Below are 24,377 nucleotides of genomic sequence, written 5' to 3'. Positions count from 1 at the left end.
TATGAAATCATAATATTTACATAAGGTTTTGCATATAGAGTACTGTACATATTAATGGTAGGGTGGGACAGCAATTAATTCTACTTTTTAAGGATGGTTTCACCTATGGCAAAAATGTAATAGAAGTGTATAGAAATGGAGTCACCATACAATTCCAACTTGTGTTTAACCATAGTAATTTGTTGAAACACAGTATAGTGAGTATTAATGTACTGTAACTGTGATACTTTACTGCTTCAATATCAGCCCCAGGATTGTTTTACGGGTGCACACAGCAGGATGCTGCTTTCTTTTCCCTCAGTTTATAAGCCCCTATTAAAAAGCATTTAAAGGCTTGATTTCTTGGAGGTTTCTTCAGGGGTCTGTCTGCACACAGCTGCAGAGAGGATAGAGCGACATCTAAACCCTGCACAGGGAGCCTGAGGTTTTTTTTTTCTGCTCTTAAAGTTTCTAGTGATCCAGGGGAAACACAAGGGTCCATGTCTGCTTTTTAACTTACACCTGTCTTTTGCACAGAGAGTTTATTTTTAATCTCTTCCTTTAAATTGATGACATTTTTTTGACAAAATCCACATACGTTTCCACTCTTCTCTCCCTGTGGACTGCCTTGGTCCATTCTTGATTTCATTTTTATTCGTTTAACACTGGCCCTGGAAGCCAAGCCTTCTGTTAGTCATACAGCACCATGGGATATGTTCTCCATGCAAAGTGTTGTAGGAAATAAAGCCAAATCGTTATGCTTTTGATTATGCCAAGTTTGAACTAGGTTTTCAGTACAGTGGTTGGCTATCGGTTCATTTGTCAAGATGCTAACTCTTACAAAAGTTTACCACAGTAAATATACATTGCGCAGTTTACTATGCCCCCGTGCTGGTAACATGTATTTAGCATGGTTAACAAGGGTTTTACAGCTTGTGTGTCTGATTTACCATGTTTTTTCTATTCTTTTACTCAGCTTTACCATGCTTTTACCACCTATACCATGGTGGTTTCTTTCTATGCATATAACCCTGAATCAGAAATTTCAAGTGCACCACTTCATCTAGTGCAGAACACAGTATGCTGAGAAAGGGACTGGGGGAACAAACTACTGCATGTTTGTTCATGTGCAACGAGTCACCCCACATCAGAGGAGTCTGTCCTTGATCATCAAAAGAACATCTGGGGAAGCAGTCAGTAAGTGGAGCAGCCCTCTCTTGACAGGGGATTACAGTTTATTGTTAGAAACTCGAGTGTGACCAGAAGAAATACAATGTTGGGTTTCTTAAAACAAGATTGATTGTGATCTGGAGCAATTTAAATGATTGGTTTTGTTTACTGGGTTTACACCACTGAGTGTAGACGTGGAAACACTGTTGAAGATATTGCATGTGCTGACTCGTTAAATAGTTGAGGTTTAAAAAACTTAAAAAAAAAAAAAAAGTTTTATTGTGTGGTTGAACCACACACTGTTCTGCTGAACGGATAACCTCACTTCTTAAAACTTTAAATAAGGGAGACCTATTTATTTGGTCCAAATACTTGTGTGTGTAAATTTAAACAGGATTTTGAAGACATTGGTGAATGTACAACTGACAAAATGCTAACTTGGAAAACAGAACCCCTTCTACTGGCAAAACTTAGAACACATGGAAATAAATACCAACGTAAAACCTTACAGTTTTCAGTGGGTTTCACAGCATTACACATTGAGTTAAAAAGTCAATGAGCTGCTCAACCCGCAGTTGCTAAAGGTAAGATTTTAAATACATTCTTACCTGGACTTTCTCATGGGGTACATCATCATACGTCCTGGAGTCAATCACTCCTCCAGGGCTACAAGAAGAGGTTGCCCAGCTACAGACAGAAGAGGAGTATGGTATAATCCCTGTTCTAAACAGATTCAATAGAATAATGGCACAACGGTGTGGGAGAGGTGACCGGTTAGAGTGGTAGAATTTGCCCTGCTTGCTCATGCAGAGGCTTCCCCACATTACACAGAGGTTTTGAACGGATTGTTCCCTACAAGCACTTACAGGAAGGAATGCCTGACAGCATCGACAATGTTGCCAATAGCTTCCACATCCACATAGTCATAATGCAGAGACTCCGGATCTGTGGAGGATCCAGTCCCAGCCAAGAGCAGTCCCAGCCACCGGCCCATGTCTTCAGAGCAGCTTGCCTAAAGAATCATAGAACACAGCTGTGTACCGAAATAGAAGACAACAGGCTCTATTCACAAAGCTGCAACTCAGTGTAAAAGAGTCATGAATGTGTTCTATAGACAGTATATTACTAATATATGCGACTTTCTTTAAACAACTTACACATTAAAGCTTTATGACTAGTGTATAATATATCAAAGCCATAGATTACTGAATGTGAACTGACTTTGAAAGCAATCTTTCAAAGGGGGTGGTGTTTATCACATAGGAAATTTACACTGGACAATAAGAAATCAAAGATCTTCAAGGTCACAGATTAAAAGGAGCAGGCAGAGGTAAATTAAATGGCTAAAGGGATTTCAGCAGGCTACAGAGGTGTACAGTAACAAAGTTTGTACTTGAATTTATCGTAACGTGATATAATGTGCTGCCACAGCGCGGCAGGGAGAGAATTTAATGGAGTTTGAGTTTCTGCTCAATAGCTTGCAGGGAAGGGCAACATTTTTTATGAATGAAGACCTTGAAATGTCACTTCACAGAACAGCCTCTTCTACAGATGATGTGGGGTGTGCTAAGAACTAACTGCATAACGTCCTGCATAACTACAGCACAGCATTCCTCCTTACCTCATACATTTACAAAGGTCATTATTTTAATTATGATGGAGGCCTTGAGAGGAAATTCTCTCAAAACAATTGTTCAGCTTTTTATGCTTGTCTAAATAAAAGGCAAATCCCACAGTGGAATTATAATAATGGAATAATAAGGGTTGGCTGTTTGTTTTCTTTATCTGTATCTTTCATTTGCTTGAGAATGTCATTTGTGTTGCTTTCACCCTGTCATCTAATCATAATGGGATCTTTAATAAAAAAAAGTGCTCAGCTTTTGAGTTCACAAACCCCAGAATGTTCAAATGCCGCTTTTAAAGGCTGATATTTGAGACCTTCCGTGCCGAGTTTCATAATGAATGAATGTCAATGGCGTTACATTCTAGAGACATAATTTAATAATAAACCCATGCAAATTCAAAGGACATTTTTGAAAAATAAAAACCAAAAAATATTGGTACAGTGCTCTCCCGTACCTCCAAGACCGCCACCTCGTGGCCGTGGCGCAGCAGTCGGAAAGCGAAGGGGTGCTTGGGGCCTAGTCCGGTTGCCAGCTCACAGCCCTGCAGCATGACAGTGTTGATGTGGGTTCGCTGGTCTGACCGGTCCTTGTGGAAATACAGAGTATTCCTTCTCAGACAGACCCAGCGCTCCTTCCAGCACTGGTTCACAAGCACATTCAGGTAACCTGGAAAAAACACCCACATGAGCATCAGTACACTAGAAAAAGGCCCACTCTGGTTTCTTCCCTGCTTGTCAGTGAGAAACAGAGAGGGAGAGGCATCCTGTTTTGTGGCTGTTGCTCAGTCAGCATTCCAGACAACTCCAAAAAAGGGACAAATTCAACATAAGTTGTTGTGCCTTTATTTATACAACTTAACTCATCCACTTCTAAATCTACGTTTCCTTCTTTGAACAAAAAGCCACAAAAAAGGCCCCAAACTGTATCAAGTTTCTGAATGTTAATTTACAGAATGAAAAAATATTGAACACACATAAACCTCAGTTACCAAACCAAGAGTTTAATTATTTCAATTGTTTTGCAATTAAACTGATTCACCCATAACTGTATATCATTATAACAGAGAATAGGAATGGAATAATTGCTACTTTTTCTCCCCATAAATACAGTATGATATCATTGCCATTTTTATAATCATATGGATTCCAGATTAAAAAAAGCGAAGGCGGCTAAACATAGCCCTGGAACCAACCACAGCATGGAACGTCCTCGTCAGTGAATGATGTCTGGGTGTCCTCAGCAGTCGTGGGCTTTTTCTTGGAGAAGCTGATGATCCTTGTGATCTTCCTCCCTGCTGCCCTGCTCATGGAGCCCTTTAATTCAGCCAGGCCGCTTCTCTTCCCTTTAACTGTAGTGTAAACAACAAGATGAAATAACCACTGCATGGGATAAACACACCGTTGGGACTGCTTAAGTGTGGTCATTTTTGAAAACACAACCTCCACACAAACACAGGAACTTGTACTGCCATTAGCTTTTGGAGAGCCATTGGTCTTTTTGTCTCGTCATAGCTGTTTCACTGGGGTAATGCTGACAGGAGGAATGGGATCCTACTGTACCAAATGTGACATTACAAACTGCACATGTGCACCAGCAAGCTTTTGACGGTACTGCATCTCTTTTATAGGGTCAATCTGGTATGCCACATTGAAAGCATAGCAATGTATAATAAACCATACGAAAGGAGTTGTACTGAGTAGTTTGGTTTGACAGCGTAACATTGTAACTGGTGGTAAAGCATATAAAATTACTAATAAGTGACAACACCCTTTCAAAACCTGAACATCCCCTTATAAACAGTTACTGCACTTCTACTGATAGCATGGAAAAATAATCATACAAAATGAGAAAAAAAAACAAAAACACTGCAAGTAAATTGACTCAGTACAGAGTCATCTCTCTGTGTTGAGGCTAGTGTTGTCTATGTACTTGAGAAAGTGCAAGCAGGTTCTTACCGTGATCCCTGCCTTCCCTCCCATTCACCGGGCTGCTATTGTCTCCCGTGACCGCACTGTCAGAGTCCGAGGTCTGTTTATCCACAGATAATCTCTGTGGAAACAGGCCGAGCACCAAACTGTTAGACAGGCTGGAAAAACAAAGTCAGGATGCCACGGTCCTGTGTCTGCCCTTACCTTCCCAGGACCTGCCACTGACCACATTGCTCTCTGTACACTTACACTGGGAATAGCAGCTCCTAGTCTAATGTTCTACTTTAGCACTTTGGATCTGGTTTCAAGGACATATTCTTTACAAATTCTTTACCTTAATTCTTTTTTTTTTTTTTTTAACGCCAACAAGTTATATCATAAAACTAACAATTTTTATGTTTAGATTTTAATGGGCTATAATGCAATTTCCATTACATGAAAGTAGATGTTGAACTTCTTGCTGATTTTAACTTGGCTCTTGCTAAGATAAGCACCAGCTAAGACGTAGCTTTGCAGTAAACTAATGTGATCCATCTGCATCTCCATCCATTTGCATTGTTTTCCATCTGATGATGTAGATATCCTTCTGTCTGGTGTTGATTGCTGAAGTGTAATGCTGGCTCCAAGGATCAGCTCATTTTGCCTCCCCAGTGCATCAGCACACACAACGGCTGCGATGCTGGCTCTGGAGATCAACCCAGTGCGGTCTCCCCAGTACATCAGCATGACAACCGTCTGGATTGAGTTAAGTAGGGTACACCTCTGGGGTCTTCAAGTGGGCACCTTCCATCCTCTGTGTTTCGGTGACTAGCCCACAACACCTCAAGAGGGCTCAACAGTGATTCTGGTGTCCCAGCATAACCCCCCTCCATCCCCCACTCAGCTCAGCCCAGCTTACTTACCTGTACATCAGAGTTGCTTTCTTTCTATTGTGCTTGAGATCCCCAAGATGTGTTTAGATTTATTTCTCCAAGGTTTTTGTCACAGCATGCTCCTTTTCTAAGCTCCCATGGAACAAACTCTTTAATTATCATGTTGCGAAACCCTCAGTACTTCTGAAATCTGACACAGCACTTCCCAGTCTGTATGGTGCATTGAGACAACAATAGATACAAGGAGCAGAAACCTTTAGTAAATAGTACAATTATTTACAACAATTGAGAATTATGTGCCTTTGCTGGCATATGGTCATCTATTAATTGCTTAAATATTTGGTATTTTTCACCTCTTTCACCTAAAGAATTTCACATGTAAATATACTGTCAACAACAACCATAAATATACAACCTGACCCGCCCATTACCTTGTTCAGTTCTATTTTCCGCAGAATCATCGGTGAGGTTGATCCTTCCAACCCATGAACTCCATTACACTGGCTGCTGACCTCTCTGATCACCTGTAGGAAAGCACGTTAAGACATGATCTCTACGAACAGATTAAACAAGTTTACAGCTTATAAAACACTGAGTCAGCTATAGCGGTGTATCTGTTAAAATTATATCTTAGCCATGGGTTTGACACAGTAAAATCCTGTATTGACTCAGTCTGCCTCTCTGTAGACAGTCTGCATGTGTAGGGTTAGCCTTGTATCTACTAACAGCTTGCACAACCAGACAATAAATGGAAACCTGCACGAGGGGATTCAGTGTAAATAAGCACAGGCTCCACTCTATCACTCATGCTGCCAATGACACAATGAGACACTTCCACAGAACAAGCCCAAGAGAAACACATTTTATTTTCTCTTGAATGGGTCTGTTTAGGTCAAACAAGAACGGAAAACAAAAGAGCGAGATTATGGAGCCGACAGGAACGCAAGTGACAGTGTGTTCCTGCTGTGCGCCTCAATAGCCCTGATAAGTAAGAGCCTGTGGCAAATGCTAAGGTTGGGCATAAATAGGCAAAACTTCTGTTTATTACTCAAACCACTTTAAACATTTGTCTTCGTGCCCTGGTTTCTTACAGCTCGTGCTTCCAAGTTTATGACTGACTGTTTAAAGTTCTGGATGACTGCCACAGAAGGAACAGACAACCCTTAACATGAGAGTTAATTAAGTAAGGAAAAGTAGCCAACAACAAAAGCTTAGCTGCAAACAACAGAGACCAAACAGGCATGGTAGACGATGTGTAAAAGAGCTGCCTAATTCAATTGGTGTTACCTTGAGCCACTCGTCAGCCTGCTCTTTGCTCTGCACCGCGATCACCAGGGCCTCAGCGCCAGGCAACGAGAAGCGCAGCTCGTGCTTCTTCCGCCGCCCATCTTTAGGAACGTAGATAACGTTACACGTGCTCAAGGCCAGGTCCAGGTAAGGGCTCTGAACCTTGGAGCTTTTGTAACACTTAAGATAAAGACAAACATGGTATAGTTTTATAATTCATTACAGTAACTACATAGTATTTTTTTTTAACAGCAACTTAATTGAAACTTAAAATTGAAATTGAAATTTCAATTGAAATTAATTGAAACTTAATATACTGTGAGGTCCCCGGAACACCATTAAAAAGTAGATGCTTCTCATGAAACTCCATTCCTACTCCAGTAATGCGGCTATGCAAACTCTGTGGTCTGGACATATATCCACAGAAAATAATCAATGATAGTAATAAATGTTAGTTATATTGTATTGAAGACACCCATTGCATAGCAGTTTAATCCATTCCTGGCTTTACTATAAGCTTAGCAATACATACTTTATCTTACATCTTACTGTTATTAAGCTCAAGTGTGACTAAGGTCATGAGAAATGTCTAAGCAATGGGAGCTTCATTTTCCCTTTCCATCCCTGTATTGCACTGTATCACAGTATGTATCACATAGTAAAGCCTCCTGACTTAACAATCAAGAGTTAGGGCCTCACCAGGAGCCTGTTGTCGCGGATGACGGTGAACTGCTTGGCCCACTGTCCGAATCTCTTCTTGCGCAGAAGGAAGGCGCAGATGCGACAGTCTTTCACCAGGTTCATGGAGTTCTCCTCTGAGGGCCACTGGTGTGTCAGCTGCTGTCCCTTCGCATCATCCTCCTCCTCGTCATAGGACTCGTACGAGCTGCTCATCGCGTCAGAATCGTTGTCTAGCAAAAGAAATGATTTCTTAAGAGAAATGAGAGTAAAATCTGTCTGAATTCTTCAAGCTCAGTGGATGCATCACAGGACTTTTGGGTCTCTTTCTTTGTCATGCAAATAATATTTGTGCACATAATAAATGTGTTATAGTCCCTTAGGAATTCATTCTATTTCTTATAAATATACAATGCAGATATAGAACACTGCTCTCTCTATATATAGAGAGCAGAGCTATGACACTGCTCAATAACATGGCTCAATGCTCAAAGAGGGACTGTGGGTCTACTACACAGTGCTCTTACATGAGTTCTTCTGTTCCCCATTAATCCTGGTGAGTGGATAGTTGTTGTCAGCATCTTCATAGTATCCATTTTCTATTGAGTTTGGTGGGCTGGAACTGCCTAATAGAAAAAAAGAGGGTTGAATTAGAAGCTGAACACACTGTAGGATTTGCCAAGGCCTTCATTTGAACAGTTTTATTGTTTATGTGACGATCAGCTGCTATCTCACTTGACACCTCCATAGTCAATGTTTATAAAGAGGTACTACAGTAAAGGACTGGAAGCAAGGAGCTAGAGTAAATATCCAGCTGGGATATATTGGGGATAAATAACTTTCTTCAAAACAATGTACTTAGCTTAGACTGTAGGTCCTTAAAATAAACAGTGCAACAGTGGAATTCCTTACATGGAACTAGTCTTTAAATATAATACCGTAAAAGTACAAAGCCATTTACGCTGAGCCTGAGCCATTTACGCTTGTGGAAAATACTATTTATGTCAAAGTGTAATTTGTACCTTTTTTTGTAAATGGAAAAATCAGACTGTTAATAATTACTCACACCTAATCTTATTTAAAAATCAATGCAACACTGTACAGGATAGGAAAGCAATTCACAGGAAAGCACTCTCAACGGAAAAGACCACAGGCAGCGAAATTGTCCGTCTTCATTAAAAACAAACTCCTGGCAGTGGAGATTGCACTTTGTGCTGGCCTGCCAAACGACACACACACTTCACACTTATTCCTGTCATTTTTCCAAGCCTATTGTACCATCAGAACCACCCCATCCTACTTCAATCAAATATACAAACATCCGAGTTGAAGTTAAAAATGCATTGAATTAAAGAGCTCAAGCTACAGTTCATCTGCACTAGCAAGTTGTGTTGATGACCTTAGAAACAATTGAGCTAGTCACTTGTTGAAGTTCTGCTCACTCATCAAAAATGTGTTACTGTGGGAGGCTGCTTGTTTTTTAGCTAGCACAGTTCAAGCACAGTTAAGTGGAACTCTGCCAGATACATCAGAGATGCAGCCACTTTTCTGTTAAGAAACGCCTTAATGTAAATGTTTTTCCCTTTTAATGCATCACAATGCACGCTGTGCAGAAATCATTTATCTGTAAAATGCATTAAGATGTCTTGGCATGATAGGACGCTACACAGGATTTGAAATTGTGGTTGTTTTCAAATTTGTATTCAGTCATTAATCAACGGGAGCACTGCTCCCAGTCTCAAGTCCCTACCCCTCCATTTGTACCGATTTGATAACGTGGAGGGCCTTCAGTCTAGACGACACCTTTCTGCTCTCTTTTCTCTACATCAACCAAATTGTCTGTTCACAAAATAACAGTGGGTGCACAGAAATGTTATGTCTTGAATTAAGTTTGGACGGCATAAAGTTTTGATATCCTTCCATAAATTAAAAGCTGATTTGTAGTTTGCAAATTACTTGCATTGCATATTCTAATTGTTTGGCTTAAATCAAATTAGACCTTTTCAGTGCACAAAAAATCACATGAATGTAACTGGGACTGTTTCTATCTGGAATTAACTGTTCACCTTTGGGACACTGCCAGTTTTATTTTGCATGTCGAAGCCTGTAAGCTAAGAGTCACCTGCATCAACAGGTCATCAGGCTGAAAGGAAACAGCTGATACAAAGAGCCAGAGGTCATGTTTTGACTCTACACAGCCTTTATTTCCAAATGACTGTCTGAACATACATGAGCAGCTTTTATTACAGCCTTTAACTCTTAATAGCAGCCCTGTCTTTTACAGACAGCTTTCCTTTTTACCCAAGTCCTTTGTTTTACAGGTGTTTCCTGTACCACTCAGCATTCTAATGTAAGTTCAATTCTACTATGGAAGATACTGTTGTGCACATTGTTATTGAACCCCTATTGCGTTCCTATTGACCTTTGTCTCAGTAGTGAAACGAACATGCACAGCTTTTCCATGATTCAATCTACTCAACGTTTTGAAGTTAGGCACCCAGTTAGAACTCTTTTATTGAGGTCATGCACTAGGTACTTATTCCTGGAGGTGAATCAGGCGATGTTAGTACTTACTCCTTGAGGTTATAAACTCTGGAGCTTTGCCCGGACCCAGGGGCACTGCCTCCTCATAATAATCCTCAGGAGGTGGGGTGGTGGGCAGTGGAGGAGGTGTATCGCCTGAGCTCTACAAAAAATTAAGGAAATCAGACATTTTTAATGAGGCAGCAGCAACTGTCACACATTACACCAGCCTGCTCATTCAAACAAGCAGGGAACAGCAACTCCAACAGCAATGTGCAGACTTTATATAATCCCAATGCAACACACACACAGCATGAAACAAAGCAGAACCATGCTGCTGGCGTGATGCCTGTGAATCGTTATCCATGAGTGTACAGGACATCTAGAACTTTTAACACCGAAAATCTTTTTTAAAATGTTTTCATCAAGGCTTCTAGTTGCAAAGTTTGTCTAAATGAGACTAGGTTTCTTTGAGTATTCCTGAGCGTATGGTTGCACCGAGTCAGGCCAGTTTAATTGGCTCATTTCACACTCTCTGTATGGTTCGTTTTGAGAGGATCTAGATGACTGTATTAGGTCAGCCTCTTCATAAAAAGTCTGACGGAAGCTCTTCAAAATGTAAACTCTTTACAGACAGGTTAAAGACACTCTGTCTTTTACATCCCCCAACAGTGGACTGTGTGAATTGAAAAAAAGGTGATGCGAGTCACCCAGCCATGTACGTCACTCTCCATTTCCATCAAAATAGCAATCCTTTTACAAGATCTGCACAAAGGGATGCTCTTGAAAAGCCAACAGCAGTAAAGTACAAGGACCTACTGTCTTGGAATGAGATGTCTCCGTGGCTTCTACCTCACTTTCCTCTTTCTTCTCCTCTGGAGCGTCTTTGAGATTCCCAATGTTACAATCTGCTTTATTAACCACCATACATCAAGAGAACATCATTAGAACAAAGGGGTGGCCCACTGGAATCAGCGACACTCATTGACTTAACATGTGTTTACAGTTTGACTATTCCTCTATAACTATTCAAACTTAACCTTAAAATGATTTAATCACATTTTACTTGAATCCCGCATAGAATCACTTCTATAACATTTTAATTCATAGAAAACTAAATCTAGAAGTATTTTTCTAAAGTGCCTAATTAATAGACATCAGTTTGCATACTTACCGATCTCTTCAAATAATGACTCCACAAAGCTAGTCCCATTCCTACAAGCTGTAGTGTTCATATATATGTAATCTGTTCCATTTACTGCAACAAAACATACACATTGATATAAAATTCAGCACATTCAAATGTAAAAATTTTAGTGGGGAACATGGTAGGGAAATAAATGTTTTTTTTTTTCATGTGCACATTTAACAGAGATAAGGTGAGGAAACATATATGTTTAGTTTGATTTGATAAAGGTGCTGTCAACAACAAAGAAAACATCTACATCAGTTTTGTTGTTACATGAATTTATATTTTTCAGCTTAAAGTTCAATGAATTGAACTTTAGCTGGTAAAAAATGAAGTGAAAGACAACCCCTCACACATTCATTATAGATCTTTCATCATTATCAATTCTTCTTGAACAGTAACTTATAAAGAAATATCTTTAAAGCACCATGTGTACCACTTGATGCAGCTTAGAAAATATGTTATTAGGTGTATTTACAGCAGTTCAAATTGTCAGGATATGGTACAGTAGAAGCTTGAGCTAATGCTTGTTTAAACACACAGCTGCTGGCCTTACACACCGGACGATGGCTGGAGTTTGTGCAGGATGTTGCTCACTGCTGTCTTCTTCTCTTTCGTGATGGTGCTCAGGTATTCATGGTCCAGCAGTTTCAACAGGACACTCAGTTCTGGGATCAGCTGTTCTAACACTGAAACAGAAAGAAGACAACATGTTTAACTCTGGATGTCTTCTCATCAAAAACCATCAACAGGCATGTGGTACCCCCCACTCCCGGCAAAACCCCCAACAATAAATCATCCGAACCTCTGTGTGGGGTCGATTCTCCATGAAAAGCAAAAAAAAAAAAAAAATGAATGACTTCATTAGAGATTCGACATGGGATTGATGCATTAGCCTTTTCATCTCTGGAGGACAGGGTTCAAATCTGTCTTAGGTCTCAGGTTTGAATCTGACCATCCACCCAAAATGCAAACAAATTACTTTGTTACATGTCTATTTACATGTCTATTTATTTACATGATAACTCTGGCCTTTTCCCCCAGTGAGATCAGCATCCAGTTACTGTCTGCTCAAACTGTGGTCACAATTTGCTGCAGATCTTTGATTTCCCTGCAAAATTTAATACTGAGCATCACGCTAATATTCCAATATTTGCTATACAACCTCTGAATACCCCTTTGCAATGCAATGTTACACTCAATGTGTAGCAGATGTTTCTTTACATAAACTTGAAGACAGCTATTCACCAGGGCCTACACTCACATGCTTCAAATTAGTCCTGTTTGCCAATACCTCCCCAGGAGTTCATGGAAGCACGCTGTTGAGCAATAGGCTAACAACACTAGTCAAGTTCCCAGCAGGGAGACACCCTCTACTTCAATAATTTACATTACCTCTTGCACCAGTGACCAAAGCTCTACCACTCCCACCAACTGGAGGCAGTTGTTTGCATTGCTAAAATGTTTGTTTTCTGTTCAATTGTGAAAGGCAGTCAGTTGGGATACAGGGTGACTATGTTGGAAGATTAAGACTGACTAGGCATTGAGTTCGTTGCCCCTTTAAAAACGTAGACCCAGACACGGAAATGGAATTTTGCAGCGCTTACGCGCATTTTTTAATAAACACAAAACACAAATAAAAAAACAAAACCGAAACAAAACCTAACTTTGGAGCGCTGACTATACATTAACCGGTTCCTGACTAACACACAGGATGGCTAAGCCGATTACCTGACAAAAAACAGCACCAAACAAACCACACCGGTTTAACACAGCACTTACTTTGCTTTGACTGCTCGGAAGCAGAGCACACTTTCTGCCTCCTACTCAGCAGCCCCGAATATACTGGCTGCTGACTATTTAAACCCTGCACCTGGTCCTAATTTGAAATGATCCCCAGGTGTGGGTGATAATTAAACAATAAAAACAAACAAACATTCGCCTGTGTTTTTTTCTAGCATCGAGGAAATTAACCCTCTCCCTGCTCACAATATATATATATATATATATATATATATATATATATATATATATATATATATATATATATATATATATATATATATATATATATATAGTTTATTTGAACAGCTTATCTAGTTGGTGCATCTCTTTCAATTAATCAGATCAGGCCCAGTCTCCTTGGGGCCACACATGTCACTCACAGATTGTTAAAAATATAAACAAACAGTCTGACGTCCAGCCAAAGAGATGTACCCTTGTGCTCAGTGACGGAGAAAATGCATTAGCAAGATTATTTTGAATAAACACAGCATTGACTTTTGTTTGCACGGTTTCAAATTATTGCCCTTCCTAGGATGTTCAGAAAGTCTCACATTTCAGCTTTGCAGTACATGGGGCCATTCAGCTATAGTGGTTAAAAGAGAAATATTTCTAACCAGTACCACCTATGTGCTGTTGGAGAAATCAACCTGTTGCATGTGTAAGTCTTTCTCTAAGTTTTCTCAGTCTAAAAGTGTGATGTGCTTGATGTCAGTGGAAGATCGTAACACCAGTGCGACATCTGAAAGTCTTTGTTGTACGTGTCTGCCTAAATATCTGTGCGTTTATGTAAGCAAGTGTGTGGCTATTTGCTGACCTTAAGAGATTTCAAAATAAAAACATAAAGGGCTGCAAAGCTACATGTCTAAAAGTTATTTTAAGCTCTACCCTTTGTATGGCGCGGAAGCAGAGATGAGTGATTCTTTTAATACACCTTTTGCTTGCAAGCATAGTTTTTTCCCCATTTAAAGGCTACTACTGAATTGTGGGTCATATACTTTGTGTGGGCACACCACTCACAGAGACAATCTGTAGTACAGGCACAAGCTTTTGTACGTCAAAATATGTATTCAATCCATAACTTTAAACACTAAATAATAAACGGTAAACAATAATAAATTAGAGTTAGCAACTGTAGACTATGTAATTACTTCTAAATGACTTCCTTATCTTTTAAAAATTACAATTTAGTTGGCAATATTCAGCTTCAGTAAGACAGCATATCCAATTTCATGGTACCAGACATCAGTGTGGAAATAGGAATAGGCTATTTGTTACAAACCCATCTGCTGGATAAACAGCTACTTCCTTAACTAATTGGCATTTCCATTTATTACCCTAGCTGAAAACAATTTGCAAACTGCTATGGCCAGAAAAAAAACAAAAAAAACATGCAAAACAAAGTAACAACAAAAAGTAATTATTTGATTTGCTTTGCAGTTGTGAATTAAGATTATTTTTTTTTTTTTTTGCAAAACATTACATTTGTGGATATAATACATGGGAAAGAATTACACCTAAGTGCTGAATTTAGAAATACTAATAGAAACTTAAATTCAATGACAAGCGTTTTGACTGGAAGTCGACTAGACGAAACGAGTATGTCACCTAACCACGGACTTACAACACTTCTGTTAATAAACACGGGAGGTTTTATCAGCTGAAGAAAAAGAAAGTCTTAAAAAGAGATAACAGTTAACTTCTTGTCTTTTCCTCTGAACTTTAGACCTGCCGGAGGCCTGCTTATCTGAACTACACTGTGCAGATGAGGAGCTTTCAGTGAGGAGACTGTGTGGGTGTGTAACACACCTTTTAACAAACTCTTAAAATGAAGAACAAGGAATAACTGGACGCCCAATAAAACATTTAAAGTACAGTACAAAACTCGCCATTTACCCTCATGCAAGCGAACTGACTACTGCAATAGCTGCCTGCGGAGTGGGCCTCAAAAAAATAATGCTCCTACACATATTTTTGTTTCTTATTAGTTCTGTCAATTTTAAAACGATCCAGTAAATCTGTCCCTTTTTATAACCCTAAAAACTTAATGGCCTGCATTATACATCATGGTGGCAGTGGATCAGTCTATACGCATGGTGCCGTCAGACACAGGGATTGTTTGAGTTGTAGATTCTTATTATCTGGCTCTTAAGTATTTGGTGGAATGGGATATTTCACAAGCGATCATGTGAAAACCTTTCAGACAGTTGGTTTAAATTTACCAATAAATATGTGTTTGAAAGGACTAAGAAATTGTCCACTTCCAAGTATCAACCTTTTTTTTTTTTTTTTTTTTTTTTTTTGAGATATATGACCTGCTTTGAACAGAGATAAAAACTCAGAAAGTATATCTTTCTTGAACATATTCCAGACATACCACCACACTGCCCCTCCTTCCCTGCCCACAGGCTTTTTTTAATTTGTTTTGTATATACTGAAGTAACTCAACCTGGACTTTTCCTGGCTCATAAAAATGTCCCACTGGGTAAATACATGGAATGTAGCCATCCAACATACCAGAGATGACTCGAGGCTTGAAAAACTGGTGGGGCACAGCAACCCCCCCCAAAATAAAACTAAAAAACAAACTAAAGCAGCATGATTTTATCATTTTTATTTTATGTAAACATTTAGCTGGCTTTCTAACATTACCAGATTTTTCATCACAAACAGAATGTCACAATCAAGATGTTGCAAACAACACTTTACAGGAAATGGAAATATCGTCACACTGTCATGCTGTTAATATCATTCTGAACCACAGAAGTCAGGTTTGGTTTCTGCTGATGTCTCTGGAGTTGGTGGTTTAGCTTTTTTGTTGTAGAAAAACTCCAAATGTAGCAGTCTTTTTACCATTGTGCAGGGCTACATCAAATTCATTCCGTTTCAGCACATATTTTCGCTGACTGACACTCTTTGGTTATGTTATTAAGGCTTGAAAGTTTGAAATAAAATGTGCACTTACATATTCTCTACGCACTTAAGAAAAACATAAAAATATATATTTTTATTTTTAAATAATAAACCCTGGCAGCAGGGGCGTAGCCAGGATTTTATTTCGGGAGGGGATGAAAATGGTAACTTTAAGGTGAGTAATCAAAGTGGTGCAATTGGCATCCTGATTTCTTATTCGTGCACGGACATTTTATTTTCAAAAAATAAAGAATTATTTTTTTTTTTTAACATTAGATCAAATACACCGTTGTGCAAAATAGTTAAAAATTATTCAGTTTGGAACACTTCTGATTAAAAACAAAAAAGGAAACACAAAGCAAATTACTTGAACTTTTAACATGTGCATCAGATTTCAATTTCACATTATGATAATAAATAAAAATAACTATATATAATTTCATTCATACTTATGGTTGTTCATTTTTGTTAACTAACATTTTATGTTCAAAGCAAAGCAAACCATTTTATTTAATCTCACAAATCCTGACTAATTTGATTACTGTTTGAATGGCGCATGACTGCTGGTGGTAGCTGCTAGCTTGCGGTCTTCAGATTTTTTATTTTTTAAAATAATTTTTTCCTTTCCCCTACCACTGTCAGGCCATACTTCATGTCTCTCACTCAGTGTTCCGTCACGCTGTGCATCCATTTGTACTGTAAAGTGTAAAGGTGTGTACATTGTCCAATCAGAAGAATTCAAGGTTGAACCTCTCACAAATGGTAGTAAATAGCCCAATCACAAACAGAAATTTTTGGCAGACAGCAAGCATGTCATTGGTCAGTTGTGAGCGGTGATTCATGTTTACCAATTGAAAGTGTTTCTGATTTGAAGCGTATTGAGACCACCAAAAAAAAATTAAAAAGTTTTCAGCACTTTTTTTCCGGTAACGCAGGCTAAGCCACTGCCTGGCAGAAATCTGGGGGGGGGGGGCATGTGACCAGGCGTACCCCCCCTACGCGTCGCCTCTGTTACATACTGTCTATATGGGTTTGTATTATTCGGACTGGAGGTGTATTCCATAAAGAGGAATAATAACAAACATGTATTTTGTCTGTAAGTAAGCTGTGGTTGCATGCATTGGTAACACATTACTCATGAAGATCTTTTCCATATGTGAGGAGAAATTGAACAGGGGGATTAAAGAGAGATTGGATTTTAATAAAGGAACACCTGAATCTCAAGCTTTCCCAGGCCAAAAATGATCTTTCGGGATCTGCACGTCGTAAAGTGAAGAACAACCAGCTGAGCAAGCTTGCTCACACAGACAGGGCTTTACAGCACCAGGAGCACGTGGATGTTCTCCCCAGTCACAGGGTTAACAATGTGTATGGCTTTATTAGCTGTAGCTCCAGTGACTAATGTAGTACAGCAGCAGGTTGTGCTCTAACATACAGAAAGCTATTAGTGGGAGAGCAACCTCAGAGATTTCAGTCAAGCTGATAAGTGATAAGTGTCAATGGACTGCATCTCTAAAAAACAGATTCTTATCCCTGGTAACCTTTGCTACATGCCTTCAGCAGAGGCCCCAAATAATATCCCTACATGCCACAAGGAGAACCGAGGAGGAGATTAGGGCCCATAATGAAAAACATGATAAAATTGGAGGTCTCATCTAAATTTCGACTGGACTGTCAGACACATTTCTGCAAGGGACTATCAGCTGCCAGAATCTGCCCCCAACAGAAATGCCTGGAAGACAAAATATCCTAGCGCTAAGTTGGGTGGTCTGTGTGGAAGACCCCCCCCCCCACCCCGACCCCATGGACACATGATTAGTTTCAGCCTCTACCGCTGTCAGCTCTTTCTCTTTTTTCTTTTTTTTTTTTTTCCAACACAGGAACAATAGTTGCTTTCTTTACATAAAAAGCAACCTAATGCTTTGACAACAGAAAAATAATAACACGTCTACTGAAAGACACATGACATAATTTAACTGATTTATGGAACTTAACTTGCAACACTAAACTTTTAAGCACAAGGGATTGCTGGAATCCCAAAGCATTTTTATGTATTAACATTGTAGCACTATTTAATAGAATAATGATACAGTAGGTACTAACAAAGCAATATATTGTGTACCTGCTGTAGAAACACAGGCTAAAGAAACATCAGACAGTTTGCAAAGGTTTTCAATCAGCACCTCTGTCTCAAAATAAAAAGGTTGGTGCATTTTGTTGTTAATCCTTCGGTGAGTTTAAAAGTATACCGCACCTTGTCAGCAGCATGTTTAAAATGAGGCATTACAAAACATTCAAAATGACTAATTACAAACCTAAAAAATAACTACTATTCACTTTTCAAAACAGTGACCAAGTACGTTTTTTTTTTTGGTTGAAATTTAACCGGCTTTAATTACTTTTTCACAAGTAGGTGTGGAATCTGTTAAAGCACTGAATGATAAAGCTTTCACTGTCAGGATTACTCAGAGCGACTCACACTTACACAAGAGGACAGCAGTGTGATGCACAGGCAATGTGCTTTTAGAGTGTGTGCTACTATCCACAGCTCTGAACACAACAAGGAAGAGAGGAGGGGAAATTAAAGACAAATAACAAAAAAGAAAAATCAACTACAGTACTTCAGCTTTTCCTTTCTGCCTTTACCTTACTAGATGTTTAGGATTCTAAGTAATCTATTAATAAAGTCTTCAAACTTAGTATGCACATAAGAAAATGACTGCTCTATAATGTGATCCTAAACAAACCACCAACGAAACTACAAAGATCTTGCAGTAATGTGTCTCACTGTCCATCCTGTAATGAATAAGGATGAGCAATGAGCATCACACCTCTCATAAAAATGTACAGCACACTTCAGTGGTTATGTACATGTATTATTAACATGTACAATAAATACATTTGTAGATTAGTAAGAATTAGTAAATAAATAGTAAATCTGATTACAAAAAAAACCTATTTCTACAAAAAGTATAAATATTATACCACTATTATATTATACTATATACTATATATATATATATATATATATATATATATATATATATATATATATATATATATATATATATATATATACATTCATTTTAATATTTTGTAATGATCTTTCTTTGGCAGTTTACATTATAAGTGACACAAGAAATAAGTTATAAAAAACAAAATGCTATCAATGTTGAAATGAATCTGATACAAACAGAGCTAGTTAGAAAAAAAGTTTGGGCATACAACAGTTTGCCAGGAATTAAAACATACTGTGGTAAGTCAAACTCATACTTACCACTAACAGCTGATGTGTAAGAAAAACTGACCATTTTCCACTGAAAAATGTTGTCATCAAGAAGCTATTTAATCCAAGCAGCAGACTGTAGGTTCTCTGCAGACAGCTGGAAGCTCACACAGCTCTTTGTACCTCCTCCTGGATAGAATCAATGTACTGTGCTGTCTCAAAATACCACCTCTGTCACGGGCTTAATTAGTGCCTCAGGTTCCATAGGATTTCTGTTCACTTGTAAAGAGATTCAGCTGAGGGGCGTGGCCTCAGCTTAGGTGTTAGTTTGCACCTTGGTGCCAAGCACTGCACTTTTTGTCAACACAGAGATTCCTGTTTCTATAATAAAGAATGTTAGGATACCCCCCCCCCCATTCCTAATAGAACATTACAAATCCACTTGCAACATTTGCACCTCTTTTTTAAAAAACAGATTTTTTTTTCAACAGCAAATATCCCATTGATTTTATTAAAATACCCAGGATGCTGGTGACAAAATAATTACTTTTTTTTTTTTTTTTTTTTTATTAAATGGTTAGGAACATTTTAGGCTGCAAGAATACCTTAAGGTTCCGTTAGTAACACAGCAATACACTTTAGACTATTTCAGTATTCTAAATATTTTTCTTTATCGGTGTAGCAGGGGGAGATCTGCGCTGACTCTGCTGGCGTGTTCACAGTACTGCAGGAAGAGGGCGGCAGTCGTCCAACAACCGCCTGTGAGTCATGGCAGTGACACGGGGAGGTGGGAAAGTGGGTGTGTGGACTTTCCCACTCTCTGAATGGCTAAGAGGCGAGTCTTGGGCGATTGCTAGCCCTATAAAAAAATGCTCTGCTGTTTCCTCAGGTCTGCCCTTTAAACGCGCAGAGAGTGCGGAAGCGCTGGCCAAGGACCGAGAACCAGTCGGGAGAAACCGAAACTGAGTGTGTCAGAGCGAGACAGTGAGAGCGGGGAACCCTTGGGCAGACCCCGGAGTATTGTAACGGAGCAGGCTAGTTAGCCGGCAGTGTAGGACGGTGATCCGGGTCGCACAGGTAGCGGCGACTGGGATATAGCTGTCAAGTGCAGCACCTTTGTAGTTTTGTTACTGTTTTATTTTCCCTGTTTCTTTGTGCCTTCTGGAATTATTGTTTTGAAGCCCCTGCAAGGGCGCTGGTATTGTGTACCATCGCTTGGTATGCCCGTGGTTCTGTTTACCATCGTTGGTAAATCAGACCACGGACCCACAGCGCCACCTGTGGGATAAAAAGAAAAATAGCACCCTGAAATAAAACTGGGCACCTGTGCGGTGTTGCCAAATTCACCTGTCTGTCTCCTGTGTCAGTGAATTACCCACCACCCTTCCACAATCGGACATTTATATTTATGTCAAAATTTTGTCTTTATTTGCCATATTTGTGTGATTTTTCCTACACATAAATACTAAAATGTAACTCCAAAACAAATGAAGAAATTTCAGAAAGTGCTTCATGTACGGAACTGTAAGGAGCCGGACTAATACGTGGACAGTGATGAGGGTAAACATGAAGTAATGGAAAGAAGTGAAAACCATCAAACCACAGCTTTCATTTCTGCAGTGAGCAAGTAGTGAATCACGCGCAGAGACATCCGTAAAGTCGTTCTCACAACAGGCTTGTGTAGGTGGACTGTGAAACTGTGCCCTTGAGTTTTACGTTTGAACACTGCCCTCCACACTGCTGGTACAAGAGCGTGACTCTGTGTGCAGACAAGCACTGTTTTATTGCACGAACATTACAATATCACACTTTTAAATGCCATTTGTGGGAGATAAAATAACAAGGCTTGTTTGTATGCCTCGCAGAGCTCATAATGCGCTAAATTAATTTGCTTTTGCAATCGTATGAGATGAGCAACAGTGTCAGGGTGGCACGAGAAGTCACAATCAGGCAGGAAACACACAACTGATTCATTTCATTTTAAGCACAGGATGTTGCACATTAGTATTAATGTAATTAAAATAAGTCAAACAAAAAGAAAGCGCATAAGCCCCCTTACAGCAGGCTTTTTAAAGAAAAGAATAACTTTACTAGCAAAGTCTAAACACATACAAGCATCTATGCCCTTTTATAATCCCCTGCCTTTTGCAGGTGGATTGATTAATCCGTAATTGAGTAATTGAATTGCTAATCAAAGGCTCCAGTTTCCTCCATTCCAGCCACATTCCCACATGGCAATTAAACCAAATCTACTGATCATGTGATGGGAGAACCTTACCCTGCCACACCAACCCCTTCCAACTGTCTCGACCTTGATGCGTAGCAAACGTTTATGTTCATTTTGAACACTATGTTTTCTGTCCTGAAACGTTTGCCTCTTATTCATTTTATTATTTTATATTAAATAACTTTTCAAAGCATCAGTTTGTGTGCACATTTTTTTTTTGCAATTATATATGACCTCCACAGAATGTTCCAGTGTGTAAAGCCTTTTTTTCATAATAAATAAAACCCTCCACTTTTTCTACTGAAACAACAAAGCAAACAGTAACATTGCAGCTATGCCAACCTTTACAAACCTACTGGATTCCAACCCTCCCAGTCATATAAAAGCCCGACCCTTTAACCCATGAAGCACGCCTCAGAATGCTTTTCATTTTCCATGGGTGTTGATGGATTTATGTTATTGAGAAAACACAACTGCAGCTTCTTTAAAATGCATCTGCCTTCCGTTTCCAGAAACAGGTTAGGGCAACTGCTTTGCAGCATCGGCTGGGACCTGAAATGGCTTTTTCAAAGCTAAGCTCGGTCACTATAAGATTCTCTCTTAGGATTAGCTACAGAGCTATATCAACAGGCCTCAGTTCATCTTGTGTGGGAATAAGGACGAGAGCACCATGTTCTAACCATGTCAATATTGTGCATTAGTTTGTAACACTATTTTCAGTAGCATTAATACAGTGTAATACAGCGACAAAGTACTCTGTTTTCAACAGTAGTAATTAAGTGACACCAAACGTAATAAGAGTCCTTTTAAAACAATACTACTTCATACGATTCAGACAGCAATTGCGTCCCTAATTTGTTAGTTCAACTTTCATTTCCACATTTCAACGGGCCTCTTTGCTTTGCTTTCAACATCAATATATCTCCTGCTGAGAAGACAATCCTCTGTTGTTTTTAACTTTTGCAAATCCTACAAAACCAATATGATTAGATTTGCTAGCAATGATGATGATGTCATAGGGTGCAACGCCACGACACTGGATCGTAGATCAAATTTCCATTCATTATTTATTTTAAAAGAGCAAAGCTCAAAACAAAGTGCTGTGTAAAATGGAGTTTGCTATGACAGTGTGATTGAAACAGAATTAACTTCTTTTGTAATTTAAAATATATTGTATTACGTTCAATATGGACCCTGCAATCGCACAGTCACTAAGGCACAATAGGAATGGATTTCAAACTGTTAATGATTCATAATTCTCTTGTTTATATTTAAATACTCCTTTTAGTAAGACTATTTAAAAACGAACATCAAAGGGATGAAGTTTCATACTAGAAGGCACAAGACTAAGCAGCTCAAATTCTTTTCTATAGCTAGTGGGTTTCAATAACAGGTTAAAGAAGGTTCTCACATTCCACCCCCCGCACCCTAACCCCCCCCCCGGAGCTTATTAATTTTGCAGCTGGTGAGTATTGGGTGTAAAAAACATGTGCACTTTTAAACTTGTGAACAGGAACTAGTTCCCTCAAATAAATGGTAGGTGAATGCATATACTGTATGGTTTAGGATGCGTTGATATTATTTTACCACTAACCACACAAGAAAATGAAACCATTCGACTAATGCAGGAAAGAGACTTCTATTGTCTTTGTTTAAACCCGCTGGCCTCGCAGAGAGGGTATTAAATAACCTCACATCCACTCCCTGCCGAGTCAGGCCAACATTATCACCTAAGAGTTTCCGAGTTGTCCCTGTTCCCATGGACCACCCTACACCTTGGGCTGGCCCCCTCCCCAGTAGACGGGGTCGCCCTGTCAGCTGCCAGGGCCCTGCAGTCCCTCAGGTCAGTGACGACAGCACAGGAAACACCGTCCGTGCTCACCTTACAGTGTAAGTCACTACCATGACTAAATACATCGATCTCTGACCTTCCATCTACTGTACCCCATTCTCACTGAACTGACCATGGGCACTTCTACACACTGTTGCTGCAGCAAAATACAATGTTCTTTTTCTTAACCTGGGATTCCTTTACTGAATTATCTGCCTCTTGGAATTTGTATCTCGTTATAGAAACAGGGTTGCTTCAGCTGTTTGTTTATATTACCCACTCTCCAGTTTTATGAAAATCGATACGTAAGATAGTTAACTTTACCTATTCTCTTGTGATAATCTATTTTGATTACCTTGGTAAATCTTTCAATGAGTCCTCATCCCTACCATCTATCTGAGTACTGGTGCAATAAATGAATTGGTAACTTTAAAGTATCAGCCACTGATTCACAATATATTGAAATGGAATTCCACTGGAATGCATACTGTATGTCTGGTGATGCTAGGTGAAGACAATGGCTGCCGAAGATTGTGGCAGGTAGTGAGAAGAACAGTGCACAGGGAGAAGGATAACTACACGTATTGGGTAAGTTCTTGGTAGCCATGGGGGCATGAACATCTCTCCTCACTGATAGACACCCGCCGGACACAATGCACAATAAAAACAAGAAATATAAGGCAGCAGGGAACAGTAACATTTGTAACTGAACCTTTACATTATGGGACAGTAAGTAAATTACAAATGGAGGATTCTGTTCATACACAGTCTTTGAGTTTATTATAATAAAAAACAAAATGTTCTGACTACGCTCTACTTGCCTGGTCAGGTCACATCTGTCTATTCTGGCATGGCCGGGGTCAACACAGCTCCTGACAGAAGATTAAGATTAACATTTGTTCCATTGAAGATGATCTATTCCTTGCTGTATCAAAAATTGTGCTTAAGCATTTAACGGATTGGATAGCTAGTGATGTGCATTCAAAGATAGGACTAACCAAAGAGTATTCCTGAAATGTTAACCAAACAGAAACTCAATTCTATGCAGCTTCCAAGGTGGTCAACCTATACAGAATAACATGCCTTGGTGTACTAAGTACCTCACCTCAGGAATGATATGAATCTTGTTTGAGCTTAGTGAGAACTG

The 24,377-nt window shown here is 39.3% G+C and overlaps 1 protein-coding gene across 4 annotated transcripts in view; it reads right to left on the bottom strand.

Moving 5' to 3' along the window:
• Positions 1-24,377, bottom strand: part of LOC121324540 (actin filament-associated protein 1-like 1) — a 39,734-nt gene that overhangs the window by 6,000 nt on the left and 9,357 nt on the right. For 2 of the 4 annotated variants that reach the window (XM_041266557.1, XM_041266558.1), the window contains exons 2-14: positions 11,812-11,940; positions 11,237-11,320; positions 10,882-10,973; positions 10,114-10,225; positions 8,067-8,165; positions 7,561-7,772; positions 6,862-7,041; positions 6,006-6,098; positions 4,730-4,823; positions 3,967-4,122; positions 3,229-3,440; positions 2,016-2,161; positions 1,758-1,836 (exon numbers count right to left, since the gene is read on the bottom strand). In XM_041266557.1, coding sequence (XP_041122491.1) covers positions 1,758-1,836; positions 2,016-2,161; positions 3,229-3,440; positions 3,967-4,122; positions 4,730-4,823; positions 6,006-6,098; positions 6,862-7,041; positions 7,561-7,772; positions 8,067-8,165; positions 10,114-10,225; positions 10,882-10,973; positions 11,237-11,320; positions 11,812-11,940 — 1,688 coding nt within the window. Of the gene's footprint in view, positions 1-1,757; positions 1,837-2,015; positions 2,162-3,228; positions 3,441-3,966; positions 4,123-4,729; positions 4,824-6,005; positions 6,099-6,861; positions 7,042-7,560; positions 7,773-8,066; positions 8,166-10,113; positions 10,226-10,881; positions 10,974-11,236; positions 11,321-11,811; positions 11,941-19,223; positions 19,587-24,377 lie in introns of those variants that run through there. The other 2 variants (XM_041266555.1, XM_041266554.1) reach the window with 2 other exon arrangements.

The sequence above is a fragment of the Polyodon spathula genome, chromosome 12, assembly GCF_017654505.1.
Source record: "Polyodon spathula isolate WHYD16114869_AA chromosome 12, ASM1765450v1, whole genome shotgun sequence".
Lineage (NCBI taxonomy): Eukaryota > Metazoa > Chordata > Actinopteri > Acipenseriformes > Polyodontidae > Polyodon > Polyodon spathula.
Note: the sequence above shows the minus strand (reverse complement) of the source record. Positions and strands in the feature narration are given on the sequence as shown.